This window comes from Lucilia sericata, unplaced genomic scaffold, assembly GCF_015586225.1.
Source record: "Lucilia sericata isolate MDLA Ls3-8-SP2 unplaced genomic scaffold, ASM1558622v1 Contig000062F_arrow, whole genome shotgun sequence".
NCBI lineage: Eukaryota > Metazoa > Arthropoda > Insecta > Diptera > Calliphoridae > Lucilia > Lucilia sericata.
Window position 1 is genome coordinate 337096 of NW_023994097.1, and position 26133 is coordinate 363228.

Here is a 26133-nt window from a genome sequence, read left to right on the forward strand (position 1 = left end):
TTATATACATACATATGTAAGTATTGGTTTAAATTCTATTTTTACTGATTATGTCCTTGTGTTGCTATTCGAGCATGTCTTTCTTATTAAATCTCTATAGATTTAAATATTTACTTCCTTTTCCTTTTAAATACCATATTTTTATATGTTTTTACCATTTTTTTATCATTTTACCATTAAACCAAAAGCGTATTGTCTTTTTTTCTGTTATGCCTGAACAGAGCATCAAAAGTTTTATTTTATGCAAATCTGCTCATCAAATATACATTTTACGTTTTTTGTTTCCAATTTTAAACATGTTGCTGCTGAATTGTATTGGTTAAACGTACGTACAGCGTTGTAAAAATAAATTTTCATTAAATAGTAGAGTTGTAAAATGTGAATGGCTACACTCAATTGAATTTCTAGGAAATCTGCTCCGGATGAAAACACTATTCATTAAGGTTGTAAATTATTCGTGTTTAAAATTATTCGAATAAAAATGTACTATATTTATTCATTCGAGTAGTCGATTTAATTTTAAAAATTATTCGATTATTCGAACGAATAAGGTATATTCGTTTTTATTCGAATAATTAAAATATAAATAAAATTTGCCAAACACTTTCAAAATCTTAAGATACGGGTAAAAACGGGTTTCTTACAATAATACGCTTATAAATCAGTAACTTAGTTGAATCTCAACCTATTTTAAATTTCTCAGCGGATTTAAAAGTGGACGCTGAGGCCTTTCTATACAATATATACGATGTATGATTCTGAAACTAAGCTTTCTGGCTGTAATTCCTAAGAATTTCCTAATCAGTGTTCGTGAGAAATCATCCGCTTGACCAAGACATTTTATCGGGCTCAGTGTTTCAAAATTTCTGACATCGATCAGGCACTTTTGGTGATTGTTTATAGTCTTCCAATGTGTCCAGTATACATTGATGATATGTCCTATAACCGCTTTTGTCCAGTTCACCTAAAGTTCGGTTGTATGTGTCGCCTCAATTCTTAAATATGTTTCGATGGGTGGATATATATAGCAACGTTTCTAGAGCCTTGCTCGATGTTGTTCTTATGGCACCTCTAGTACCCAAGCAACATGTACGCTGAGCTCCCTGTTGTAGTTTGATATTATACTTTTTGTCCAAAGAAGGCAACCAGATTATTAAGCATAAGCTAGAAAATTTGTCATAGTAGGACTAAGACACCATTTCTTGTCTATATTTCTCCTACATATCGCCCAGCATCGATGTTCCTTTTTGATCCTATCTTCTATGTAGTGTCTCCATTTTAATTTTCGATGAAGGGTTACATTCTGGCTATCACCGGTATCTTCTTGCTCAGGAAACAGGGTTCAGTATAAATTTTTTCCTCGATTAATCGAATAATTTTTATTCGAATGACAACCCACCCTACTATTCATAGATGACGACAAGCTAATAACTCAATACTTTTGTCTGAGGACAGTATTAACCTTGAGAAGAATGTTGGTGCCAGAGTTAATTAGATCCAATTCTAATCCAGAAATCTAAAGTTTGTTTTCTTGACCGTTGACGTACTCGTTCAGTCCTCTTCTCAAAGTCTCTTTATAAGTGTCGCTTTATTATATAGAATTTAAGAAGGGACTCAAATTTTTAAGGTCATTAAAAAATGTCTTTGCTCCAAAGTGACGATTGCTTGGCAGGCATTATAAAATAGGAAGTAGGATGAATAGAATTCTTCCGGTAAAGATTCAATCGATTCATACCAGGTAAGAAGTCAGGTCAGTCATTAGTTGGGACGATTAATTGTTCGAATGGTGGTCTCTGGTAGGTTAGTGTTCTAGTCTGGTAGACCGGAGGTGGTGGGTTCGATTCCCACCTGAGGCACGGGTAAAGGAGCACACAACAGGCCCGATAGAAGCCTATATATATTTCATCTGATTTGATATAAGTCTGTATATAAATCCTCCTTTCAAAATAACTAACTAACTAATTGTTCAAATATTCGAATTTCGAACAACGAAGTAAAATTTATAAAACATAGTAAAATTAAAAAAATCATATGATGATAACCTTCTACACACGGTTCGCTTACAGGCTAAATCTAGATAACCGGTTAGGAAATGGATGAATAATTTTTTTTCACATTCAACACCCTTTCCGAAGACAGACAGTATGTCAGTTCCATCTAACACTATAATGTTTGGTAAAAATCGAATTTTCTCAGATGCAAACGTATCTAAAACAATATGAAAGATTAAGAAATTTAAGTCTTAATCGGAATCTGAATGAAAAATTACGTACTTATATAAAATTATCGATTTCTTGCGCATGAAAATAAAGAATGTCGAAAATTTTTTAACATCCTCTATTACCAACACACTAAAACATAAGATAGCATGTTATAAAAATAATATCTCAGTTTTACCGCAAAAATATTTTTAATTTATTTCAAAACACAAAAAACAGAAGTTAAAAATAAAAAAGAAACAAAAAATATGAATGTGTAGAAAAAAAGTGGCACAACAAACTTTCAACATCCTGCGTGCATCCTGTGGGTGGTGGCAACAGACCTGTATGGTTGTGTATCAGTGTGTGTGTGTGTGCGTTTTATCTTGTAACAAAAGTCTAGCTCGCACACTTACAACACAACATGAAACGCCTTCTTCCTTTTCCTGTTTTGCCAACAAAAATATAAAAAAACGAAAAGAGGGGTGAGTATGCAACATATTTTTATATTCCATTTAACACACCGTTAAAAAGCTTTCAATTACTCTACATGCGTGAGTATCTGTGTGTGCGTATGATCTGAATAATTATTTTAGATATATGGATCCAAGTATTTTAAGACTTTAATCACCATGTCGAAAGTGATTAAACTGCATGTTTTGTAGTCAGTATTTTAAACCGCATTACCAGATTTAAAACTTTTGCCGTTGAAAAAAAAAAACAGCGACAAACAATCCTCTAATTGTTTATTCTAAATTGGTTGCATAAGTGAGTTTTTTGTTACGGTTCCGTTTGAAAGCAAATGTATTTTAATTTCAGTTAAATTAGCTCAAATGGAATCTTCATTTGTTTGCAATTAAAAGGATACAAATAAAAATACACAAAGATACAAAAACAAAACAGTAGACAAACTCCGTGGTGACAGTATTCCATTTATATCTACTTTGTTTTTAATTTTAACTTCAATGTTCAAGTGACATGTGTAGGACGATAAGTAGGTAGTTGAAAAAATTCTGTAAAATTAGGTCTGAGTTTTTTGTTTTTGCTTTTTGAAGAAATTGAAATTCTTCAGCTAGCAACAATTGCAGACAACAATAACACTCGGTGCTGAAGGTGATTAATTGCATTTTAAATGGTTACAGTTTTGCAATTAGTTTAGTGTTGAATGTATTAACAAATATGATATATTTGCATATATTTAACATCGAATATGTTTCGCCCTACATTAAGAAAAATCTGACGTTAAATTTTTTGTGTAAATTCGACATGTTAGAAGAATTTGTTATGGCTAATATGTAATATAAATTAAATTAATGATTTTATTTATTTATTCCTGACAGCGTTTCCAACGCAGTTCCCAAGTTAGCATAAGCCCGATATAGCAAAAATACGAAATTAATCTTCTTTCAATCGGAATGGAATTCTGTGACAGGCCTAAATACTTATTAAGCAAATATAGGCCGATCCTAATAAAATTTGGAGGCGGGATGTATTTTTATATAAAAGTTATGCTGAATTTCATTGTAATACTGAAAGGGTCGATCATTGCCAAAATCGGCAGTGTCATTTATTCTTATATAAAACTTAGTTGTGCCAATTTGGGGAGATAGTATTATGTTTGTCGTAGTTATAAGCTAAAAAGCTCAAATCGGAAGGTCCAATTGCATGGGGCTAGGTGAAATAATGGGCCGATTTGGGGATTATATGAGGACTAATTACTAAAATTTTATTCTTATATAAAACTTAGTTGTGCTAATTTGAGCTAAAAAGCTCAAATCGGAAGGTCCGGGGGCTAGGTGAAATAATGGACCGATTTCAACCATTTTCAATAGGCTTCGTCCTCGTGAAAATATATTAAAAATTGCTGAAGGTTTACATGTCAGTCAGTTAGCCGCACATCCGGACGGACATGTCTTAGTCGACTCAGAAAGTGATTCTGTGTCATTGCTCTCATGACAAGCCTGAGTTAAAATCATCACTACTGTAGTTCTTTTCCAGTACTTCCATGGAGTAAATTCTACTTATTTTTCGCTTCTTTGCAAGTTCTTTTTCTGCTGGATCAGTGGCATCGACTGATATTTCAAATTGTGAAGTCAACTCTGTTCTTATTCCAGAAATGTCAAAGGCTAAAAGCGTCTTACATACCAAAACCCGATAATTTACTAAGTCTTCTTATATTTACATATGTTCTGATTACGGGTTCTAAAAGAAATAGATTGGGGTACGAATTCTTAAAATATTAAAGTTTATTTATTATTATTTACTCCTTTACTTACTCCTTGAAAATTTCTTTTACATATAACTAAAAAATGTTTACGCTCTGGAATCAGAAAATGTGATATCAATATTTCAAAAATATATGTATAAGTTACACAGTGATAATACTTAAATCAAATCAATAAACAATAAAAAATTGCATAAATTTTGTATCCTTTAATTTTTCTTAAAACAACTCTTAAGCATTTATTATACTTGGTTTATTACACCCATTTACTACTTAAAAACAATATTCCACCTAAACAGAGTTCAACTAAGGTCATGTACTGAAGACTAATTCATATATTTATGTATATCCTTCATTGACAAAAAGGTAGAAACAACAAAAAAGGTAAAAATACAACAACAGCAATGTGAAATGTTTCCATTAAATGGGTGTCAACTGAAAGGAGGAAAAAAAACAGAAAAAATATTTTACCAACATTTAATACTGACGGACTACAAACAAATGAAATATGTATGTTTAAATGTAATAGTCCAACAAGGATATGTACGAGTATTTATATACACATTATGTACAGGTTTCATATTAAATATGTATATTTTATATAAAGTACAGGATATGTACTACATGTAATAACATATTTATGGTTATACGACGCCATGTCACATTTGGATCTACCTTTAAAAAACTTTTTTTGTATTAAAGTACTTTTGTATATAAAAATATGTATGTATTTGAATTTGTGTGTGCGTGCAGTAAAATTGAAGGAAATTATTGTTTGAAGCCGTCAACAAAACATAAGTAGTATTATGGCCGTATTCATGGTTTCTTTATTCAGAAAAAAAATCGAACGAAAACAGCTGAATATGAACAAATAACTAAAGTAATATTGACACTTTTTGCTTTATACCAACATCAGCCATTATTAAAGAAAAAGCAACATTGTATTCTTTAAAGTAGACATGCATATATTGTTATTAAACAAATATAAAGATATACGAGTACATAACATTTTTAAAAACATGCAAACTATGGTTCTCATAACACATATAGGTGGTAAAATTTACAAGTTACTTTAGTTTTTATCTATTTTGATATACTCATAAGAAACTGTGAAACTGTCGCCGTTTCTGTGGACATTAGTTCGTATGGGTGCTACAAACTGTTGATCTCAACGTTGAGCGTTTCCGACACATATCTTTGAGCCATAAGACCCATATTTCTAAGAGTAGCTTAGCCAATCCTAGACAACATGATCATCAAGTTCAATAAAGATATTAAATATATATCTCTCTCTTTCAAACGTTTGAACATTTTGGAAACCAATGAGACATTAGAAAATCAAATTACCGACTGTCAATTCTGGTTTTTACCGGGGGCTTTGTATGTGGGCCAGTTGGCCAAAAACTCAGTGATAAAAACCTCGTATTAGAGAGATATTTCTACTGCGATATATCCTTTCATCCACTAGGTCAAACTATCATTATTGGACCAAAAAAACCTTTCTTTAATATCCCTCACAATGTCTGGTTTATAGAATGAGACAGAGTTTTTCGTCACTGGGAAACTATGCTGACACAGTCGAAGACTTTTGTTATTCCATCAAAAGGAAAATTCGAAGAGTTTTTATCGTAAGAGATCTAGTAGCAGTCGAAATATAGTTGGTTCTTTAATATCCCATATCCTGGTTTCTGGTTTGAAACAAAGTTGCTCGACAATGGGGAGCTACATACATATATCCGGGCTCATGTAGGCGAAGCGTTTTGTCGTTCCATCAAAAGGATAATTCGAGTAATGTTTCGTAAGAACGATCTTATAATTGCTTTTCGGATATTGTGTACGTATTGTGTAATTCTATAACGAGATTGTGTAGATTTTGGGAATTGCTAAAAGAGATCTCGGAACAATCACAATATAGACTCACCTAAGTTAGGTTCTTAGAGATTATCGTTAATCATTAGTGATAAAATTACGCGATATATATAATTGTCTCGTTAATAGCAGTGTTATAAATCGTAAAGAATTTTTCTTAAAACAATTATGAATTAACCTACGTATGTACTTCGAGCGCAAACACAAAAGAAAGACAAGTTTTAAAAATGAGTTGCACCATGAACAAAAAAAGATACTTCTATACCTGAATTACGAAAAAAAAAACTTATGAAGATGAGATAAATACACATACTATACATCTTCATGTTGTTCATCATAATTCGATCATTCAATAGAAATAATTATTTCCTTTTTTAATCATGGCACTTTTCAATCACACAACAATGACCATATTTTACAAAGACAAGAATCAGGTTTGAGTTGGCCATCAAAGTTGGCTAAACAGCCAACCAACCACCATTAAAAATGTACACACATCAATATTGTGGTGTTCACGTGTATTTGGGTACATATTTGTGTACAAAATTTGTGGTAGCAGCCAACGACAACAACAAATAAAATAAATAAAAAATATTAAAATACAAGAAAACATGAGAATTATAAAAAAACAGTAGCGTGTTTCCGTAGTTTGTATAGAGTTTGTTTACATTTTTTATATGTACTTTTTTATTCTTCTTTAATTTTGTGAAACACGTCATTTTGTTTTTTTTTTGTGGCATTTAAAAAGGTAGCACAATCAAAATAAAGAAAAACAACAACTTAAAATATCTACATAAATAAATAAAATATTCACGAAATATTCCAACAAAACCAAAAACAAGACACAATAAAACATGGGAGCCATTCTAACAAACCTCTAAAAGCAACAAAATTAAAAACACCAAAAAGCACACAAAGTGTTTGTTCAATCTAAATAAAAGTTTCGTGTTTTGTTACTTAATTTAATTCAGGTAAAAATTTTGTTTTTTATCTTAATCGCTTGAAAAAAAAAACTTTAGACGAACATTTGATACCGTCATACAATTCGATCTCACTCTGCCTCTTATTCTGTGTTTCGTTTTAAGCCCCCAAAGCATTTATTTGCATTAAAAATTGAATCCAAATGGAGAAACAAATTCTAACCATACTCAACCGCAAACATATAATTGTAAATATGAAGAGAGTGTATGTTGCTTAGTTTTATTTAGAATTTAAATTTATTGTTATTTTTGGCCCAAAACCAAGATAAATTCAAAAGGAAATAAGTTTTAAGGTGGTTTTTATTAATACAAAATGGTTTTAAATTGTAAGAAAAAAATATTTATTTAACTACTAAAAGCTGAGTCAAATGACCTTTTATTAAAAGTTAAAAAATTAATGCAATAACAACTAATTATTTGTCATTTCTGCTTAGAGAAATGTGGACAATCCGTATTTACTTCAGAACTAATATTTATGATATGATATTCGTCAACCTGAATGTGCTTTCTACATACATATTATGTAGAAATTAATTAATTATTTACGTGCATATAATGCCCCTATTATGGTTTACAACTCAACTCTTCTTTAGTTTAAATTCATTAATTTGATATTATCGATAAGTTTAAAGTTGAAATTTATTACAACTTTTTTGACAAAATGTTACAATAAAAGCAGTTGTAGCAAATTGCAACTTTAAAATACAACTCAATTGTTTGGAATATTTTTTTAGAAAAAATCGAAGTAAAGTTTTTTTATACCCTACACCACTTTAGTGGGGAGGGTATATTGGGTGTGTGCTGATGTTTGTAACGCACAATAAAATTGGTCCTATAAAGTATACCAATCGGCTTAGAATCATTTTCTGAGTCGATTTAGCTATGTCCGTCCGTCTGTCCGTCCATGTAAACCTTGTAATCAAACTACAGGTCGCAGGCTTAAGTATAATTCCAGGCAAGGTACAATTCAACTTAAATGCTTTATTATGAAAACTAAATCACATTTCATTTTTGTAAGAGGTGTAGGGTATTATATGGTCGGCCTCGCCCGTCTATAATTTCTTACTTGTTTTAATTGTCCTAAATTTTATTATAGATGAATAGAAAGTAGGGTTTTCGGTTTTTCAACCGATTTTTTCTGCTTTACCAGTGTCGGTTTTTTCTAAATGTTGATTTTTCGAATATCGAATAATCCAGTTTTTTCACTTTAAAAACCGGTTTCGAATACTTTTTTTTGCTTTGTATTCAAAGATTATTTAAATGAAATTTTTAAGTAAATAATAATACTGCCCGTCTAAATTTTAAAAATATTCTAGTCGAGGAACTAGAGTTTATTTTTCTAAAGCACCTTTGGTTACACTTTTTTGATTTTCCTAATTAATTAAAAAATTTTATTTGTGAAATTGATTGGAATATCTTTTTGATAAATTTTATCAATCTTAAGATTATATTCCAATTACAATATTTACTTAATTTGCGGATAAAAATATTATGGAAGTGTTGGAATGCCTATGAAAATTGCCTAAACAGGGACTTTAGAATAAGCTAGGATTACATAGTACCTTATGTTTAACAGAAGTGTCCCACTTTTTTCCAAATTTGTTTACATTAAAGAAATAATGTAAATCAGACGACTAGATCTAAAGTTATAATCTTTTAAACTGTTAAGAATTAGTCCGGGCCACATAAACATTGATTTTTACAAATTAAAATATAATTTTTATTTATAATAAAAAACCGGTTAACCGTTTCTTTTTTTTTTTTTTTGAATTTGAAAAATAACAACCGAAAGAATTTTATACCGATATCTTCATTCAGTAATGAAATATGTGCGTTTATGTGGTTATCGGAAATGGGGCTTATATGGGAGCTATGCCCAATAAAGGACCGATCCGAAAAATATTTTGCAGAGTGGTATATGTATACACAAAACATAGTTATGTCGAATATTATTCCAATATTTAAGTGATTTTCGGAAGTGGACCTTATATGCGAGCTATGACCAATTATGGACTGATACAGGTCTACGTTGGTAATTCGATTTCTGTTCATATTATATAAATATCTACAAAATTTCGTCGTGATACTGATAATTTTGACGAAATTGTACCTTTGTATGGTACATACTCCTAACTTTTTACAATGTAAACCGATTTTGCTGATTCTCAATACCAAACTGCTTAGGAAAAAAATTAATATTTTTGAAGAATTTGGTTGATTTCCTTTGATTCAATAATACTCTTAAAATAGTAATTTCTGTTAAGTAAAACTATCACCAGTCAAATTTTTAGTTTAACCAAAAACATTTCTAATATTACCAGCACATTTAAGAAAAATGATTTTGAAATTCCCGAATTTTATCAAAAAAATTTCCCGAGATTTCCGTAAAAATATTCTCGGGAAATTTTTAACCCTTTGAAACCCTAGGAAATAACAAACAACTGTAAAAATAAACAAATATGTACCTACAATCATAAGATGGATGAAACAAAATAAAGAAACTTATTTAAAATATGGCATTGAAATTTAAACAAAATTCTCACACCACAATTTTGAGTTTTAAGTTTTTTTTTCCAAAAATATAACAATATTTTTCTCATCTTATTATTTCTATTTTAAACATAAATTTATTTTTTCGGCTGCTTCTTATTATTTTTAGACAACCCACAAAAAAATTCCAGCAACAAAAACTCTTTGGAGCATGACCACAAAACTCAGACGAAAAAAAACCCAAATTGCAATTTCCCGCCAATGAAATAAACAATAAAAAAATTAAGTTTTTTTTACCAAAACCAATTTTATGTAGCTAAAAGAAAAATAAATGAGATTTGTTTCTTAAAATTATACAAATGCCAAACCCACAAAAACTGCAAAAACAAGCGAGTTTATATTTCAAATTATTCTTAAGGGTAAAAAAGTTTAGTGGTTTTTAATAAATTAAAACAAAAACTTCATATTTCTATGGAACTAACGTAAGGAAACAAAAAAGTTATAAAATACTTTTTAAATTACAAATTGAATGCAATATTTCTATTAAAGTCGTTTTTAAAGCCAATTTCTTTTAAAATGTTTAAATATGGTATAAGAATTTTACTTACTTATTGCATTATCACCTGTAAAGAGAAACAGAAATAACTTTATTAAATCTTTTAGATAATTTAAGAAATTCAAAATTATTTATTTATAAATAGAAATGTAGCGTTTTAAATCGAACACCATAAATCTTATAGATTTTTATGTTTTAAACCGCCAATAAAAAAACTGTTAAAGATACCAACCAACTAACCAAACAACCATTAACAACTTATTTATTCTCTCGTTTCGCCATTTATCTCAGTTTAAAGCCAAGTGATTTTTACAAGAAAAACATAAAGAAAAGAAGAAATAAGTTGTTAAACATGAACTGTTGAGAATCTATAAATTTTACCAGACTTTATTACAAATGACTCCTTTATATAAAATTTATTTATGTGTACTTGAGTGTGTTTCTGTAATAGTATTTGTTAACAAGCAACCCATAAAATTCTTTTCTTTAAGTACATATTTGAATTTCAACAAGGTGTGAATACCAGACATTAATGTGCCAAAATAAAGTGAATCTAAAGATATTAAAATGTTGATAATATATTTTCAAGTGAGTATTTTAAAATTTTTATTTTACAAATTTTAGAATTTCAATAATAAATCAATGAAACTTATACTTTTAAAACACTGCAACTCTTGATCTGACTTATACTCACCATCAAAGAGATGGGGTTATATTGATTTTATGATAAAACATCGAAATATTGATCATATACCCACCAAAGTACAGTGACATAACTCAAAATTTTATTTTTTCGGGTATATATACTTAAAGCCATAAGTTTAACCCTTAAATTTCGCACAAGATTCTTGTTTATCTCTAAAAAAATATAAGTGTGTTTTGTTGTTAACTGTTGAAAAAACCCGTTATGTCTTTCTTTATGTTTCAGAATTTTTAGAGAATTTATTACCTTTTCTGAAAAAAATGTTTGAGTTGAGTCACTTTTAAACCTTATAACATTGTAAGACGATCTAGCATTGATCAAATTCGGATCATTCTATGTTGTGACGAATCAGTACGAAATAGAAAGCTTTGGCTCACTACAGGTCAGCGATATGGTCTTGTGAACTCACATTTATTTGTGTGATCCTCCTAAAACTTAGCCTATCATTTTTTGCATTTATATAGTTAGTTACTTTAAAAGGAGAATGCGTGTTACATCTGAACAGAAGAAATACACCTAGGCCACTATCGAGTCTGCTGTTGTGGGCTGAGTCTAGCTATGTCCGTCCGAATTTCATCTGTGATAGCCAATTTTGCCTTAATGTAGTTAATTACTTTAAAACGAGAATGTATGTTACATCTGATAAAAAAATGTGCACAAGTTACTTTTTAATGTATTCGAAAGTCATACTGTATAGTATGGCGAAAATTGGACTAAGTTTGAACCTAGGCCCCATATACATATGTATGTAAGTCCCCTTTAGGAAATGAATTTAACGTTATTGATAAAAATGTATTCATATAGGCATGAAAATCCACATAGAACATGTTTTATAAGATCAAAAATCCATCTAAGAAATTTCATTTAGATCAAGTACAGAGCTGGCCCTACTTCCCATATAACATCCCCCCGGTGCATGTTTCCTTGATGATAGATCCCATCTTGGTGTATTGCAATCCCGGGGTTAAGAGGTGCTACCAATACCTCTGTCTGCCGGGACTATAAACTGGTGATGTCACTTCACTCCTCGGCTATTCCTTGGTATGATTTGACATGGGGTCTAACCAGAGAACCATATAAACTGGTACTGCAGGTGGCCAGTTGCCCCCAGGACATGTCCTGCCTGGTCAGTTGGTTGAGGTTCATTCGAGATCCACGTAGTGGCTGTGGTTTGAGCCCAAATTCGCGGGAAGAGAATGTTGGTTTAAGGGCTGATATACCCTATATATAATGCGTTGGCTAATTCTATTTAAAATTAAACAGGTTTCTGTACAAAGCAGCATATGCTGGATTCCTGAACCCAATCGGTATTTCTTACCGGTGTAGTAGGGAGCCGGTATATTCTGGGGAATTGTCAGGTTAGCGTTCAGTAGTTGCCTGTCATTCCGTAGAAAGATCTTTATGATCATGGGAATGGAACTGATGCAAACATTGGTGAAAGATTGTATGTATTGTATCGGTTCATGAAGACGGTGGAAGACCACCGTCAAATAACGCCCTCAGGGCAGGTGTTCACGTAAAGCACTTCGACATTCCCCATATAACATCTCTAACAAAAAATAAATTATTTAAAAATTATGGTATTATCCAAAATTCAACTAAAATTATTCCTTCCAAAACATTATTCAATCTTTCAAATTCTACAGAATTCGGTTCAACTTTATTTCAGTAAATATTTATGTATTGTAAAAATATTTTTATTTTCATATAAAATTGCATAATATAAAAAACTCAAATATTTTACTAATGCATAATACAAACAAAATCTATACTAGTTTATAATATTAAACCCACCTTTAAAGCATTTCATTACAAAGACAACAATTTTTCCACACCCTTAGAAAAAATTTAAATAAACTAAATCGAATATATTGCCACTCAACTGCTGACTGCAAGTTACATGAGTTCCAGTCAAGAGCCAAGAAGTAGAAAAAGGTATAAGCGGAACACGCTTACACAAACACATAAAGTGTTTGTATGTGTGTGTGTGCCTGTTATTCAAGTTTCCTGTCATTTTAAGCGAAGACATCCTTGGCGGATATAAGAAATGCCAGCCATGCTTTTGTGGTTTACAACGAAAACGAGAAAAAAATACTACAACCATAAATTTTTAAAATTGTGTTAGAGATATGCAAAGTAAATATTTTACTTTTAATGTGATAAAAAAACAATGGCTTTAATATTGAGAATTATTTAGTTAAAGTACATATTATAATATTTATATTTTAAAGTGTCGAATAGCAATTGAATAGAAAAACCCTTTTGAAAACCTTCTAAGTTCAAATACTACTTAGTACAAAGTATCGATAAGAAAAACAATTATGTACTAACTTTTTCAGTTTAAAAAACTCCATTGACCAAAGTCAAATGCAACATATGTACAAGTATTGGTCAACTAGACATATCCGTTTACTGCAAAAAGTCCACAAGAAATAAATAAAGTTATTGGTAAAAGTTTTCAAGATAAAAACTTTAGCAAAATATTTACTTCAACCCCTAGTATATATATTGCTTAAATTAAGAGACTACTTTCCCAAAATATGTAATCAGTTGCAAGAGGAGTGAGTATAAATATTTATTATGTTGAAGTTGCTTATTATAGAGTAGAGTTTATACTTAACTATATGAACAGATAGTAGATTCTTTGTTTAGGTTTTTTGTTGCTTTAAAACTCATTGAAAGCGGTGAAGTGAAATATCGCTGTAGTTAAAGTAATATTATTATGTTATGACGATGTTCTATTTCGATGATAGTGCAGGATGTAATAAAATGTAGCGGAATAAAGAAATATTAGTTTCATTTTCGTCTTACCTATGACCACATAATATCTTATACTATACATACATTATAGGTAAATCTACAAAAAAACTATTGGAACGGGATAAAGAGTCCTAGAAAATAAAGAATAAGAAGAAAGAATGTATTGTCGGTCAAGTCCAACTATATAATACCATACACCGATGTCCGAATATATACCGACCATGTTTTGTAATACTTTTGGCTACGTTTTTAGCTGGCCACCCTGTTCGGAGGGTTAGGCTTTTCAGATGTTGATCCATCTGAACCTTTACCTCTGGTTTTTTAAACCACGTATCTCACTTCGGACCTCTTTCATTGGCTTCTGGCACAATTTGACTTATGTCTATTATTTACCGAGCTCTTCCGGAATTAGGTTAGGTTGATAGGAGTATTTAACAACATCAAATCCGAAGAAATACACCTTGGCCACTTTCGGGCCTGTTGTGGGCTCCTTTTCATGGAAAATGTTTGTTGGTAAAAACAGAAACCTTAAATAGTATTCACTAAATGTATTATCATCCGATGTTTAGAAACTCAATTTCCTGTACTTCCTAAAAATTTTCCAATTAGTGTTCGTGAGGGATTTTATATCCGAAATAATATCACTCCCAAGATAATTGGATCTAATTTCAGTGAATTCGTGACAATAAGGACTGGAACACTTCCTGTTTCACTGTCCTCTCTACATGTTCTACATTCGTCTGAATCCGCACGTCCAATTTTGTATAGGTGTGCCCGTAATCCTATGTGTCCACTTAGAATACGTAACATCATACTAACCCCAGACTTTTTCATTTTGAGTAGGTTTCTTATCTGCTTTCAGGAGACCTTATGGGTTTCTCTCACCCATAATTTTAATTCTGCAATAGTTTCTAGTTTTTTGTGCGTCAGGTTAACTACCTCGAGCTCCCTTCCCTTTAAATCTATTACATTCGCTCTTTCAATGCCGACTTCTCCCAAGTGGCATGGTAATCATATGATGTGAACCTCTGGGAGAGTATTCGGTTAGAGCTTTATTACAATCTAATTCAGTCTTAGATTTAACTTTATCGTCTTATATCGCCATAATTGTCTTCTGGCTGTTGGTAAATATAAGAAGCCGTGTGGGCACCATATTTATTCTAATCCAATTTACGCATTCCGTTATTGCTCGGACTTCTGCCATGATGCTAGTATTGTAATTAGGTAAACGGTGTTATATTTCTGTTTCTGTTCTTCAATATAAAACCCCAGGCCCACTTTGTCTCCCAATTTATAGCCATCTGTGTAGCAACGGATTCCTACTGGTATTTGCTCTAAAGTTAAGTTTGTGTGTATTTTTAGGACATAAAAGTAATTTCCTGAAGTGTGGCAGTTATATGGGGGCTAGGTGAAAACATGGACCATTATTTAAATAACAACTAAAAATTATAAATAGCAGAAATGTTCAAACCTCTAGCTCCTTCCGTTCGGACAGCAGGCAGGCGGATGGATGGCTAGATCGTCTTTGAATCAAATAAGGACCCAGAATATACATAATTTTATGGGTCCAAGAAAAATATTTCGATGCGTTACAAAAAAAATAACAAGCTTAATGTATTGTGAATATACAACATAAAGGCCCTCATATAAAAAGGCCTGCAAGCATCAATTTTATCTCAGACTTCTTTAGTTATCAAATGCAAAAAATATATATACATAAATAAGTGCAAATATTAAAATCATCATGATGGAAATAATATTGTCTGGTCGCAAATTATTACCAACTCATATTGGGAATATTGTCGGCAAATACTTATCACAAATACACAAATCAACAAAGGAATAACTTTATAATTTAGCAAATAAATAGAGAAATAGTGGTGGCATGAACAAGATAATTTTCAAAATGATACGCAATAATTTTTATACTTTTTCCATTTCATGGTTGTTACTCAGTCTAAGGTTTTTTTTTTCGTTATAAAAACAAGTTTCTAATAAGAATTTATTTTTTTTTTTTTTTTTGCTTAATGAGAGTTTCACTGCAATCGATGCTTTCTCAAAAGTGTTTTCTATAAATATTGTACATAACATCACTATAGTGAGGAGGATTCGAATCAGAATCACTTATGTCGATTTAATAATTTATGAAATTTATTTTGAAAACAGTTTAATGTATTATCTATGGTCTTTAAGACGAGCCCTTATTCAGTAATTTAGTTTCTAGAGTCTAGAATCTAGACAATAAATATTCATACTTATATAAGAAATAATAAAATATCATAGGAAATAATACGAAAAATCGAATAACAAACATTCTATTCTGAAATGTATGAACGAAATTCTCAAAATCATAGCTTATACATATTTTCCTTAAAACAATGTAATAACCTCGGTTTGGAATACACAAAAAGTCTAAATTTTATCAGCCCAATGAGCAAGTCAAAACATATCACTCTCCTTTACTTGTTTTAATTTAAAAACACTTTTTCATCATCCAGCTAGTTCCAATGTAAAGTTAAGTTAAATTTTTTGTAGACATTCTTTTGACTGACAAGTAGGTGTGGACATTTCTATCATTCATTCGTTTCGGCAGACAGAGTGTGTTGTACACCCACCACTCTGTTCCATGACATTTTGCCATCTTTCTTTCATTCCTTCGTTCAAACTTGTTTTGCTTTTGTTTTATCTTATTGTTGCGGGTTTGAGGGTTCAAATGCATACAATTTGTCGATTGTAGGTTGTGCCCCCTAAAGCATGAAAGGTAAAAGTTACATGTCCGTTTTGTTGTTATTGTTGTTGTCATTCTACACCAAAAGTACGAATTGTAAAACTTGTATTTCTACAATTTTCATATGCGCAAGTTTCTTCTGTACTAGTAGTATGTCCAGCACTCTACACAACATGAAGCAACGAAGTATCCAACCAACCAACCACTTGGTTAAATCAATGGAATGAATTTTTGGTTAAATAACTGTGAACTTGTAGTTTTTTTGCCCTTCGTTGCGTTGAGTTGAGCTTAACAGAGTCGAATTGAGAGAAATAAGTGGCGCCTTCACAGAAATTTTACAAATGTTGATCAGAACATTCTTGTTTTTACATTCATTAATATTTTTCTGGTTGTTGCTGTTGTTGTACAATTTTTCAGTTGTCTCAAAAGTGTATGACCATGGCCAATCGTATATTTCACAGTTGTTTCAAATGTATGAGTATTGCGTATTTGTATCATTCACTGTATATTTCCCTAAAAAGATATTCGCTCACTATTTAACAATTATGGGTATGTTTTGTAACCCATTTTTTCCAGAATATCTTTGATTGAATTTTCCATTTTTACGTTTTCACCTGACCCCCATACCATTGGGTCTCCAATTTACAGTTTAAACAATCAGAAATATGTTGATTATAAAGCAAACAGTTACACAGAGAGAAAAACAGGTAGAAAAGTACAGAAATTGATACAATCCGTTGCCAAAAGTGAGCTTTTCACGTTTGTTAACATTTAGACAACGGATGTGTATAAAATTTAAATAACACCCAGTTATCATTTCGTAATTGTAATTTTGACAACGCATCGTTGTCATTGCAACAACGCATTGTTGTCATTGCAACTACGCATTGTTGTCATTTCGGCAAAGCATCGTTATGATTTCGACAACGAATCGTTGTCATTTCGACAATGCAACTTCCTGTTTGACAACATATCGTTGTCACTTTGGTAACACATTATTATTTTTTGTTGATTTGATAACGTTGTGTATATTTTATATTTTTGTTGTACATACTTTAACAACGGATGTTCTTGAAAAATTATAAAGACTTTGGTGTAGTTTCATGTGCCCAGAAATCGTTGTGCTCTGTTTTGTTACTTCTAGCCCCATAACAGGCTTGGGGGTTAATGATTACATTTTCAATTAAATTACATTTGAAGTAATTGTAATTGAAGCTTTACCAATTAAAATTACTTATAGTTTTAATTAAATTTTACACATTTTAGTTATTTGTAATTGTAATTGAATGTTCCCCAATTACAATTACTTGTAATTGAAGATCGACATAAAGCTCATATACATATGTATGTATACATACATATGTATATGAGCTTTACATACATACATATATGTATTTGTACTCTGCAGATTGTTGCCGAAAGCTGTACTTACATAGGTTATAAATATTTATTTAAAAAAAAATAATTACTAACCACTACTTTACAGAATAATAAAATATTTTATAAATATAACGTATTAACATAAATATTACACATAATTACTTATTTAAAAACAGACTTTTAATGGTTTTAAAATAATTGGGAAAAACAAAAAAGTTAAATAAATAAAAGCAACCATATAAAAATGTATGTAAATACAGCCATTTATAACTATTTATTCATTCTATAACCATATTTAATTAAAACATTTATTGAGCAGCACGTTTACATGGATTTTACACAATTTGTTTGGTTGACTGAATCGCTGCTCACTAATCGGTCGATTGAAAAAATATAAGCAAAAAGAAATCCATTAATAGAATTATTATTGTTATTATTAAAAATTTAATATGTACAATAACAAATGAGCAGCAAATAATAAGTAGCTAACATTTACTAACTACTTACAGGAGAATTACTCAAATTGGATTTGTTTGGATTGGCTTGACTCTATGCGGGCAAATGGTTGAGAATGCATTAAGTTTAGTGGGGTACAATGTCCATGTCCATTTTCATGTGATTTAAAAGGTAATTATTTAATTCTATAGTCTTATCTATAAATCGTTCAATATTCTTGCATAATACAAATAAAACACAAATTCCACAATAAAATTGAATGTGTGTATATATGCACTGCTATTACAGATATATGTACATCACGTATTAAATTGGATTGTCATCCATATGTGTGTATGTGTTTTTAATTATATATATGGGGGACATGATTAACATCAGTTATTAAATAAAATTGAAAATAAATACAGCATTTATTGAGAGAATAATGGCTTCACATTCTTTTGGTTGAAATGATTATGGCGGATTGGACAACTATTTCATGCTTGTTTGAATTTTATAATTAGTTGATTAGTACACACAATTTCTATTTCGTTTTTTTCAGTATGGCTCTAATAAAATAGGTGACCATTTTTAGTTTTTATATAGAATAATAGATAATTGACTTAGGTCATTGTGAATCGTTCACATACATAAATATTACACGAATACATTTTTGTTGTATGTGTTTCATAGTCATATGTATATCGATAATAATAATGTGTACATAAGGGCGATTTTTGAATAGGTGCTTTAAGAGAACTTGCTTAATTATGATCCGAACTCTAAATAATTTATGAGAGTTATTAATTTCTTAGAACAAAACATTTTTGTAAAATTTTATCTTAGTATCTGTTTTTTTTTTAGCCCGATAGAACTTTTTCCCAATTTTGGGTCACTTTTTCAAATCATGACTAATACAAAAAGTTTGTTGCTGGTTTATCAGCATAAATTAGTGACTTCACGTGGACCCACAGGATATAATCGAGAGGTGTCAAATCGTAGGACCTTGGAGACCAATTGACAAGGTCCGTTTCATGAAATCAAGTTATCTCCAAATATTGATTTAAATGTCTTCCATATTTTTATACCCACCATCAAAAAAGAAGGGTATATTGATTTTGTCATTCCGTTTATAACACATCGAAATATTGATCATAGACCCATTATAGTATATACAGTTAATCTCAAAAATAAGTATACAGAAATACTGACAATTGGTTTTATTTAAAATATTTTTTCAAAAATCAAAAAAGTAACATATTTATTTATTAAAAACAATTATGATAATTATTATTCACTACTTTTTTTCTTCATATCTTGGTTCTTTGAGTTCTCATTTAAGCTGAAGTTAAGAAGGTACAAAATTTACGTCACAAAAATAAGTATACAGATAATTTTAATATGTATTTGGCTTAATGATATTAACAAAATTCATGAAAATTTTACCGTTTGAATGTAATTATTTTATAATAAAATATTCTGTACACTATAACATGGAAAAAATTCACTTTTTGTTCCGAAAAATTTAAATTTTTGGTAATTGGTCTGAATATTATTTATAGGAGCATTTTTTCCTATTTAAGAACATCTGACTATTTAAACCCCCGGAGTTTTGGATCGGGTATTCAATAATATCCCTCGTTTGTTCATTATGATGCATTGGAAGAAGATATTTTAACTTTTAAATTAATTGTTTCTGTACAATAATTGCAATCCATTGCGGAACATTGCCGTTTTTAACATAGTATAGCGTTCATATTCGATATTTAACGACGATTTCCTAAAATGTATATCTTAAATTGCGCTATTAATAATATTTGTACTAGTATCCATTAATTAAAACAAGTTTTTTGGTTCCAATCATCCATTACACACTACTAAATACTACCAATAATCTTCAAATGGTGACCATGGTGACACTACATATCGGTTCTGAAATTGATTATTGTCCAAAATAGTAAGATTTTTATATTAAATCAGGCTCAATTGGTGGTATGAATACGAATTGAACAATTTTGAACACAGATACATTTTAATTTGTTGCTAGAACAAATAAAATGTCCGATCCATAAAACATGGTTATTGTATCAAGTATATCAAGATATGATTGGTAGCATTATTGTATGCTTTGGAAATCGGAGTATTTTGAAAACCTGTTTAAATTAAAGGAAATATATAGAATTATCCAAATTTTAAAGTTTATGTTGTAAGTCTTAAGAAATCGGAGTTAAATTTCGGTTTTTTAAGAACGTACTCTGTTCAAAATGGCCAAATCCATGCATATAACATTAATTTCGAAATAACAACTCTTTTCAAAAGTTAAAAATTCTATTTCCAATGCATCATTTGGAGGGTTCAATGACCACCAGATCCAAAATCCGGGGTCTAAAGTGGAAAAAAATCGTAGAAGTGGGAAAAAAACTGTCATACTAATTAATTCCGGAGCCAATCGGCCCAAATTTCAAGATTTCGGAACTAAAAGTAGATTTTTTCCAAGTTATTGTGTAAAAAATATTTTATTAAAAATATTTTAAAATGTGTAAAAAATATTTTATTTATTAATACAAGTAAAATTTCCATAAATTTTGTTAATATAATTAAACCAAATATATACTGAAATGATCTGTATACTTACTTTTGTGACGTAAATTTTGCACCTTCTTAACTTCAGCTTAAATGAGAACTCAAAGAACCAAAATATGAAGAAAAAAAGTAGTGAATAATAATTATCATAATTGTTTTTAATAAATAAATGTGTTACTTTTTTGATTTTTGAAAAAATAATATCCTTTTTTAAATAAAACCAATTGTCAGTATTTCTGTATACTTATTTTTGAGATTAACTGTATATTCTGGGTCCTTATTAAATTCTAAGACGATTTAGCCATGTATGTCCGTCCGTCTGTCTGTCTGCTGAAAGCACGATAGAGTCGGAAAGAGCTAGAGAGCTGAAATTTTCCAAAAATATTTCCTAGAGGTAAGATTTGTATGGTATTGAAAATGGGCAACCTTGGACCACGTTTTCGCAGAGCCACCATACCAGTGGGCCCCAGACAGTTTTAACTGCTTTAACAGTCATAACAGTTTTAAAAATGCGAGTATAGCGATGATAAATAAGTTTCATATGAGCCAAATTCTCCCTAGCAAATTTTATGAGGATCGGTTCATAATCGACCCTACCCCTCATACATATATGGTCCAATCAAAAAAAAAATACTTTAACACCTATTACTGGCTTAAAAATACGAGTCTAGTGCTGAAATAAGTAAGTTTCTTACGAGCAAAAATATATTTACAGAATTATGATTATTATTTTTTACCCTACCCCCATATAAGGTCCTCCTCAGAAAATTAATTTAACGCTCAATAATAACTTAATAAAAAGAGTATAGAGATTAAATTCGACATAAGCAAGTTACTTGAGTTAAAATCTCTCTAGCAATTTTTTAAGGATCGGTCCACAATTGACTCTACTCCCCCTCAGAAAATGACTTTAACGCTCACTACTGGCTTGAAAATACGAATATAGCGCTGAAATTCGACATAAGTAAGTTTCTTACAAATACAAACCTCTCTCTATTTATGAGAATCGGTCCATAATTGACCCTACTCCCCATATTAGGCCCCTTAAGAAAATGACTTTAACGTAAATTACTGGCTGAAAAATGGGAGTATAGCTATGAAATTTGATATACCGAATTTTGTAATTGACCCCAATATATGTTCATGGTTTAAAAGTAGAATAAAAATATTTTGTTTTTTGTGTTAATCCGAAAGGAATGTGTCTATAATTGACTTAAGCCCTATTTCAAATATCAACCTAATGTTTATAGGGGAGCATTCGATTTACGGCATACGGTTTGATGGTGGGTATATAACATTCGGCATTGTCGAATATAACACTCTTATTCGTTAAGCATAAAATCGATCATGGTTCAGTAACGATCTCCATTGACCGTAATTTTTGAAAATATAGGGTCCGATAATATTACAAACATATATGTAAACCTAATCAAACAGTGCACTTTTGTGGATGTAATGGAGTCCGAAACGTATGTTGTTTATTGGTATCACTTGATAATTTGAGCGAATGATTTGCAGCTTAAATTTGGATATTTATTTAAGCGTCAAATATTCATAATATTAGATATAAATTTTTCATGGTCCAGTATAATGTTTTAATGTTGTCAAAAGGAATAACTATCAAAAGGTTAGTTACATACATATTGTTAGGACTTGTAGCACAAACAGTCACAGGAATTCTCGTCCAAGGAATTATTAGCCTTCAGTTAAGTGGTGTTTTTGAGAGGAAACTATTGTTTAAGGTAAAAAATTTTAATTTGTTAAGGAAAATTTGAAATTCACAAACCAATGATGTTTTGATGATTTCGAAAAATTGGGCTATAGCATTACGTTAACTGTTGGTATTTATAAGAGGAAAATAGGTTTTTGCATAAATTTTACCATTAAATAAATATGTATGTCTGATTTTTACGGCGAAGAATTAGAATTTGTATGCCATTATTGTTCCAATAAGATATTTAACATAGATATAGTTAAAGTTATTCTCTAGACCATTTAGATTGTTAATCTAATTTTAAAATTTTCAGAAGATATTAGTGTGACTTATGGACGATAAAAAAGGGAATAAAACTGAAAAAAAATTAGGACAATACTTTTTGCAGATTAGCGATATTTTATGTTTGAGTTTTTAAGATTTCGGAGAAAAAATGTTTTAGTAATATTTCGAGAAATTAGTCATAATTCTTGATTGCATTGATGCATTTTTAATAAGAGTTTTTTAAAGTTTTATTAAAGGCGCATAATAAACCAAATACAGATCGAAGTCAAATTTTGCAATATTCCGGAAATTCCCGGAAAATATCAAATTTAATCCGGGTTTTCCGGGAAATGAAAAAAGTTCGGGAAAAAACACTAATTACAACTTAAATATGAAAAGAGTATTGTCATTAACTAGCAACAGTTGGTCATTTCTACATTACACATACATTTTAAACACAATTTAAATTTATTGATGTGTGTAAAAGTAATCCAAAAACATTTAGATAAATATTCATTATAATTTTGCATGAACTCTAAATAGCGTAAAATTGATGGTTTATTAAACGACTAATATATAAATATTACGAAATATTACCAAAACAAGTCACGTAAATAGCAATCAATTTAAATTGTACAATAATTTTACATGATTCCAATTTAAAAATATTCGTAACAATGTATAAAGTATTGAAATACAAAAAGAAATTACAAAAAGTCTATTGAACAGACACATTTTAATGACATTGATATTGAAGCGCCAGTTGTTGGCCTTTTACATTTAGTATTATTATATTATTAAATATAAAAACAAAACGTTTTAAATCAATTTTCATTTTAATAATTTCATAAAATTAATTCTTCATTCTTTTCTACTCTCTCGTTCTCCCCAGTTAGGAATGTTTGGTGAAAAGGCAAAAATAAAAATTGCAAATTTGCATTGAAAAGTAATTTGTCAAACGCATTAAAGTCAACGATGCCACGTAAAACTACAACAACAATGACAGTAAAAGCAACGACGACAACTGTTTACTGTTCAATTGCTGAAGTGCTTGATGTGTATTTGTGTGTCTGTGCACAGGAAGGGTGTTAGTAATGGGTGAGTGTGAGGAAGTTAGTGGGTAACGGATATACCGCCATTGACATGCTGTTGTCTGTTTTTTCACTATTCGGCGTTTTTGCATTTTGTTTTTTCACTTTCCGTACCATTTAAATTTAATTTTTACTCTTCCTGTCATTGCAGTTTGCTTTTGTTTCTCAGCCGTATTTTTTACCAAACTTTTTTTATTCGAAAACACAAATTTTTAGGCAGCAAATAATGTGTAAAAAATACAAGCAACTGCTGCGGTTAATGTCTTTTGAATGCAAATTCAATTTTATCGCACTTTTGTTTTTAATAAGATTTTTAAGTGAAATATATTGGTTGCCATAGTTTACATACTTTCACGCAAATGTATGAATATTGCCAATTCACTTTACTACAATTTTTTTTTCCAGACTTTGTTTAAAAAGATTTGAGTAAATTCAAGGTGTCTTTTCTTTGACTTTGGCAAACGTAAGAAATTTGTGTAATTTCGTACAAGTGACACGATAAAAACTTATTTAAAGAAACATTATTGAGGATTTAGAAAAGTTTTTTTTAAAACAATAACTTTTATAAAGCTGGTAAAATAAAATACAATCAAAGTGAGCTGCAGGATGTGCAAATATTTTGGTGGTGATAGAGAAAAGAAGCACTAAAAAGTTATTATAAACAACTTTGGGGCTTGTAAAGGATTTAATTTGTATTGTTCAAATACTTTAAATATATCCCAGCAGTCCGGGGAACAGTCCCGAAAGAGGAAGTCAATTGTCACATTGATTACAAAGTCAGTAAAAAAGGTAGTTCAAAGGTGTCAATTAGGGTGATCGAATCGGGTTTTCAACCGGTTTATTCTGCTTTACCAGTGTCGGTTTTTTCTAAATGTTGATTTTTCAAATATCGAATAACCCGGTTTTTTTACTTTTTAAAAACCGGTTTCGAATACTTTTGTATGCTTTGTATTCAACGATTACTTAAATTAAATTTTGAAGTTAATGATAATACAGCCCGTTCAAATTTTAAAAATATTGGAGTCCAGGAACTAAGTATATTTTTCTAACTCACTTATTATGAAGCTTTTTTGATTTTCCTAATTAATTAACAAATTTTATTTGAAACATTTTTAAAATATTTTTTGTTAAAATTTTAACAACCTTAAGATTATATTCCAATTACAATAATTAAATTGCGGCTAAAATATTATGGAATCCTATGAAAATTGTCTAAACAGGGATTTTAGAATAAACCAGGACTACATAGTTTCTTATGTTTAACAATTCTTTTTCATAAAAGAAATAATGTAAATTAGACGACTAGATATAAAGTTATAATCTTTTAAAATGTTAAAAATCAGTTCGGGCTATGTTTTATTAATCAAATTTAAACATAAACGTTATTGTTTTCAAATTAAAATAGATTTTGTTATTTATAATGAAAACCCGGTTAACCGTTTTTTTCTGAATTTGAAAAATGTCAACCGGTTTTTTTCAAATGTCAACTATTCGAACTATTCGAAAACCTGTTTTTGGAAAATGTCGAATAATCGATCACCCTAGTGTCAATACATGGCAATGTACTCATCGCTTTATAGATTTCTTGAGGACAGTAAAGTTCAGATTGTCTCCGCTATCCTTTACAAAAGGAATACTTAAGTGACGAGTCTTTTCACACTTGTTGACAAACAGTACATTTCTGACAAAAGACGAATTAGAGCTATTCAGTGCAAATTACTGTTATTATACCATACACCACTATAGTGTAGGGGGTATTATGCGTTTGTGCTGAAGTTTTGTAACACCCACCTTAAAGTTTGTCTGTGTGTCCATATAAACCTTGAGCGTACGCTACAAGTCGCAATTTTCAATCGTACTCCCCGAATAAAGCTTTTGAGCTTTTTTTTATATGTCTAAATAATACTTCCGATTTTCGTAACGATCGGGTCTAATTATAAACCGATCGGAAAAAATTTTCACGGTAATATTTCTGTATATAAGAGCAATACTTGTAGCAAATGTTATATGGATATCTTAATTTAGTAATGAGTTATGCGCGTTTAGGCGATTTTCGGGAGGGAACCTTGTATAGGAGCTATGACCAATTATTAATCTATCGGAAAAAAATTTCACAGTAACATTTCTGTAGGTTAGGTTAGGTTGATAGGAGGATGTA

General features: G+C 30.2%; 1 protein-coding gene across 2 annotated transcripts in view; it reads right to left on the bottom strand.

Annotated features, from left to right (window-relative positions):
• The window catches only part of LOC119616240 (homeotic protein proboscipedia), a 96339-nt gene that overhangs the window by 38398 nt on the left and 31808 nt on the right, over positions 1-26133 (bottom strand). For both annotated transcript variants that reach the window (XM_037972567.1, XM_037972568.1), the window contains one exon: positions 10370-10384. In XM_037972567.1, coding sequence (XP_037828495.1) covers positions 10370-10384 — 15 coding nt within the window. The remainder of the gene's footprint in view (positions 1-10369; positions 10385-26133) is intronic.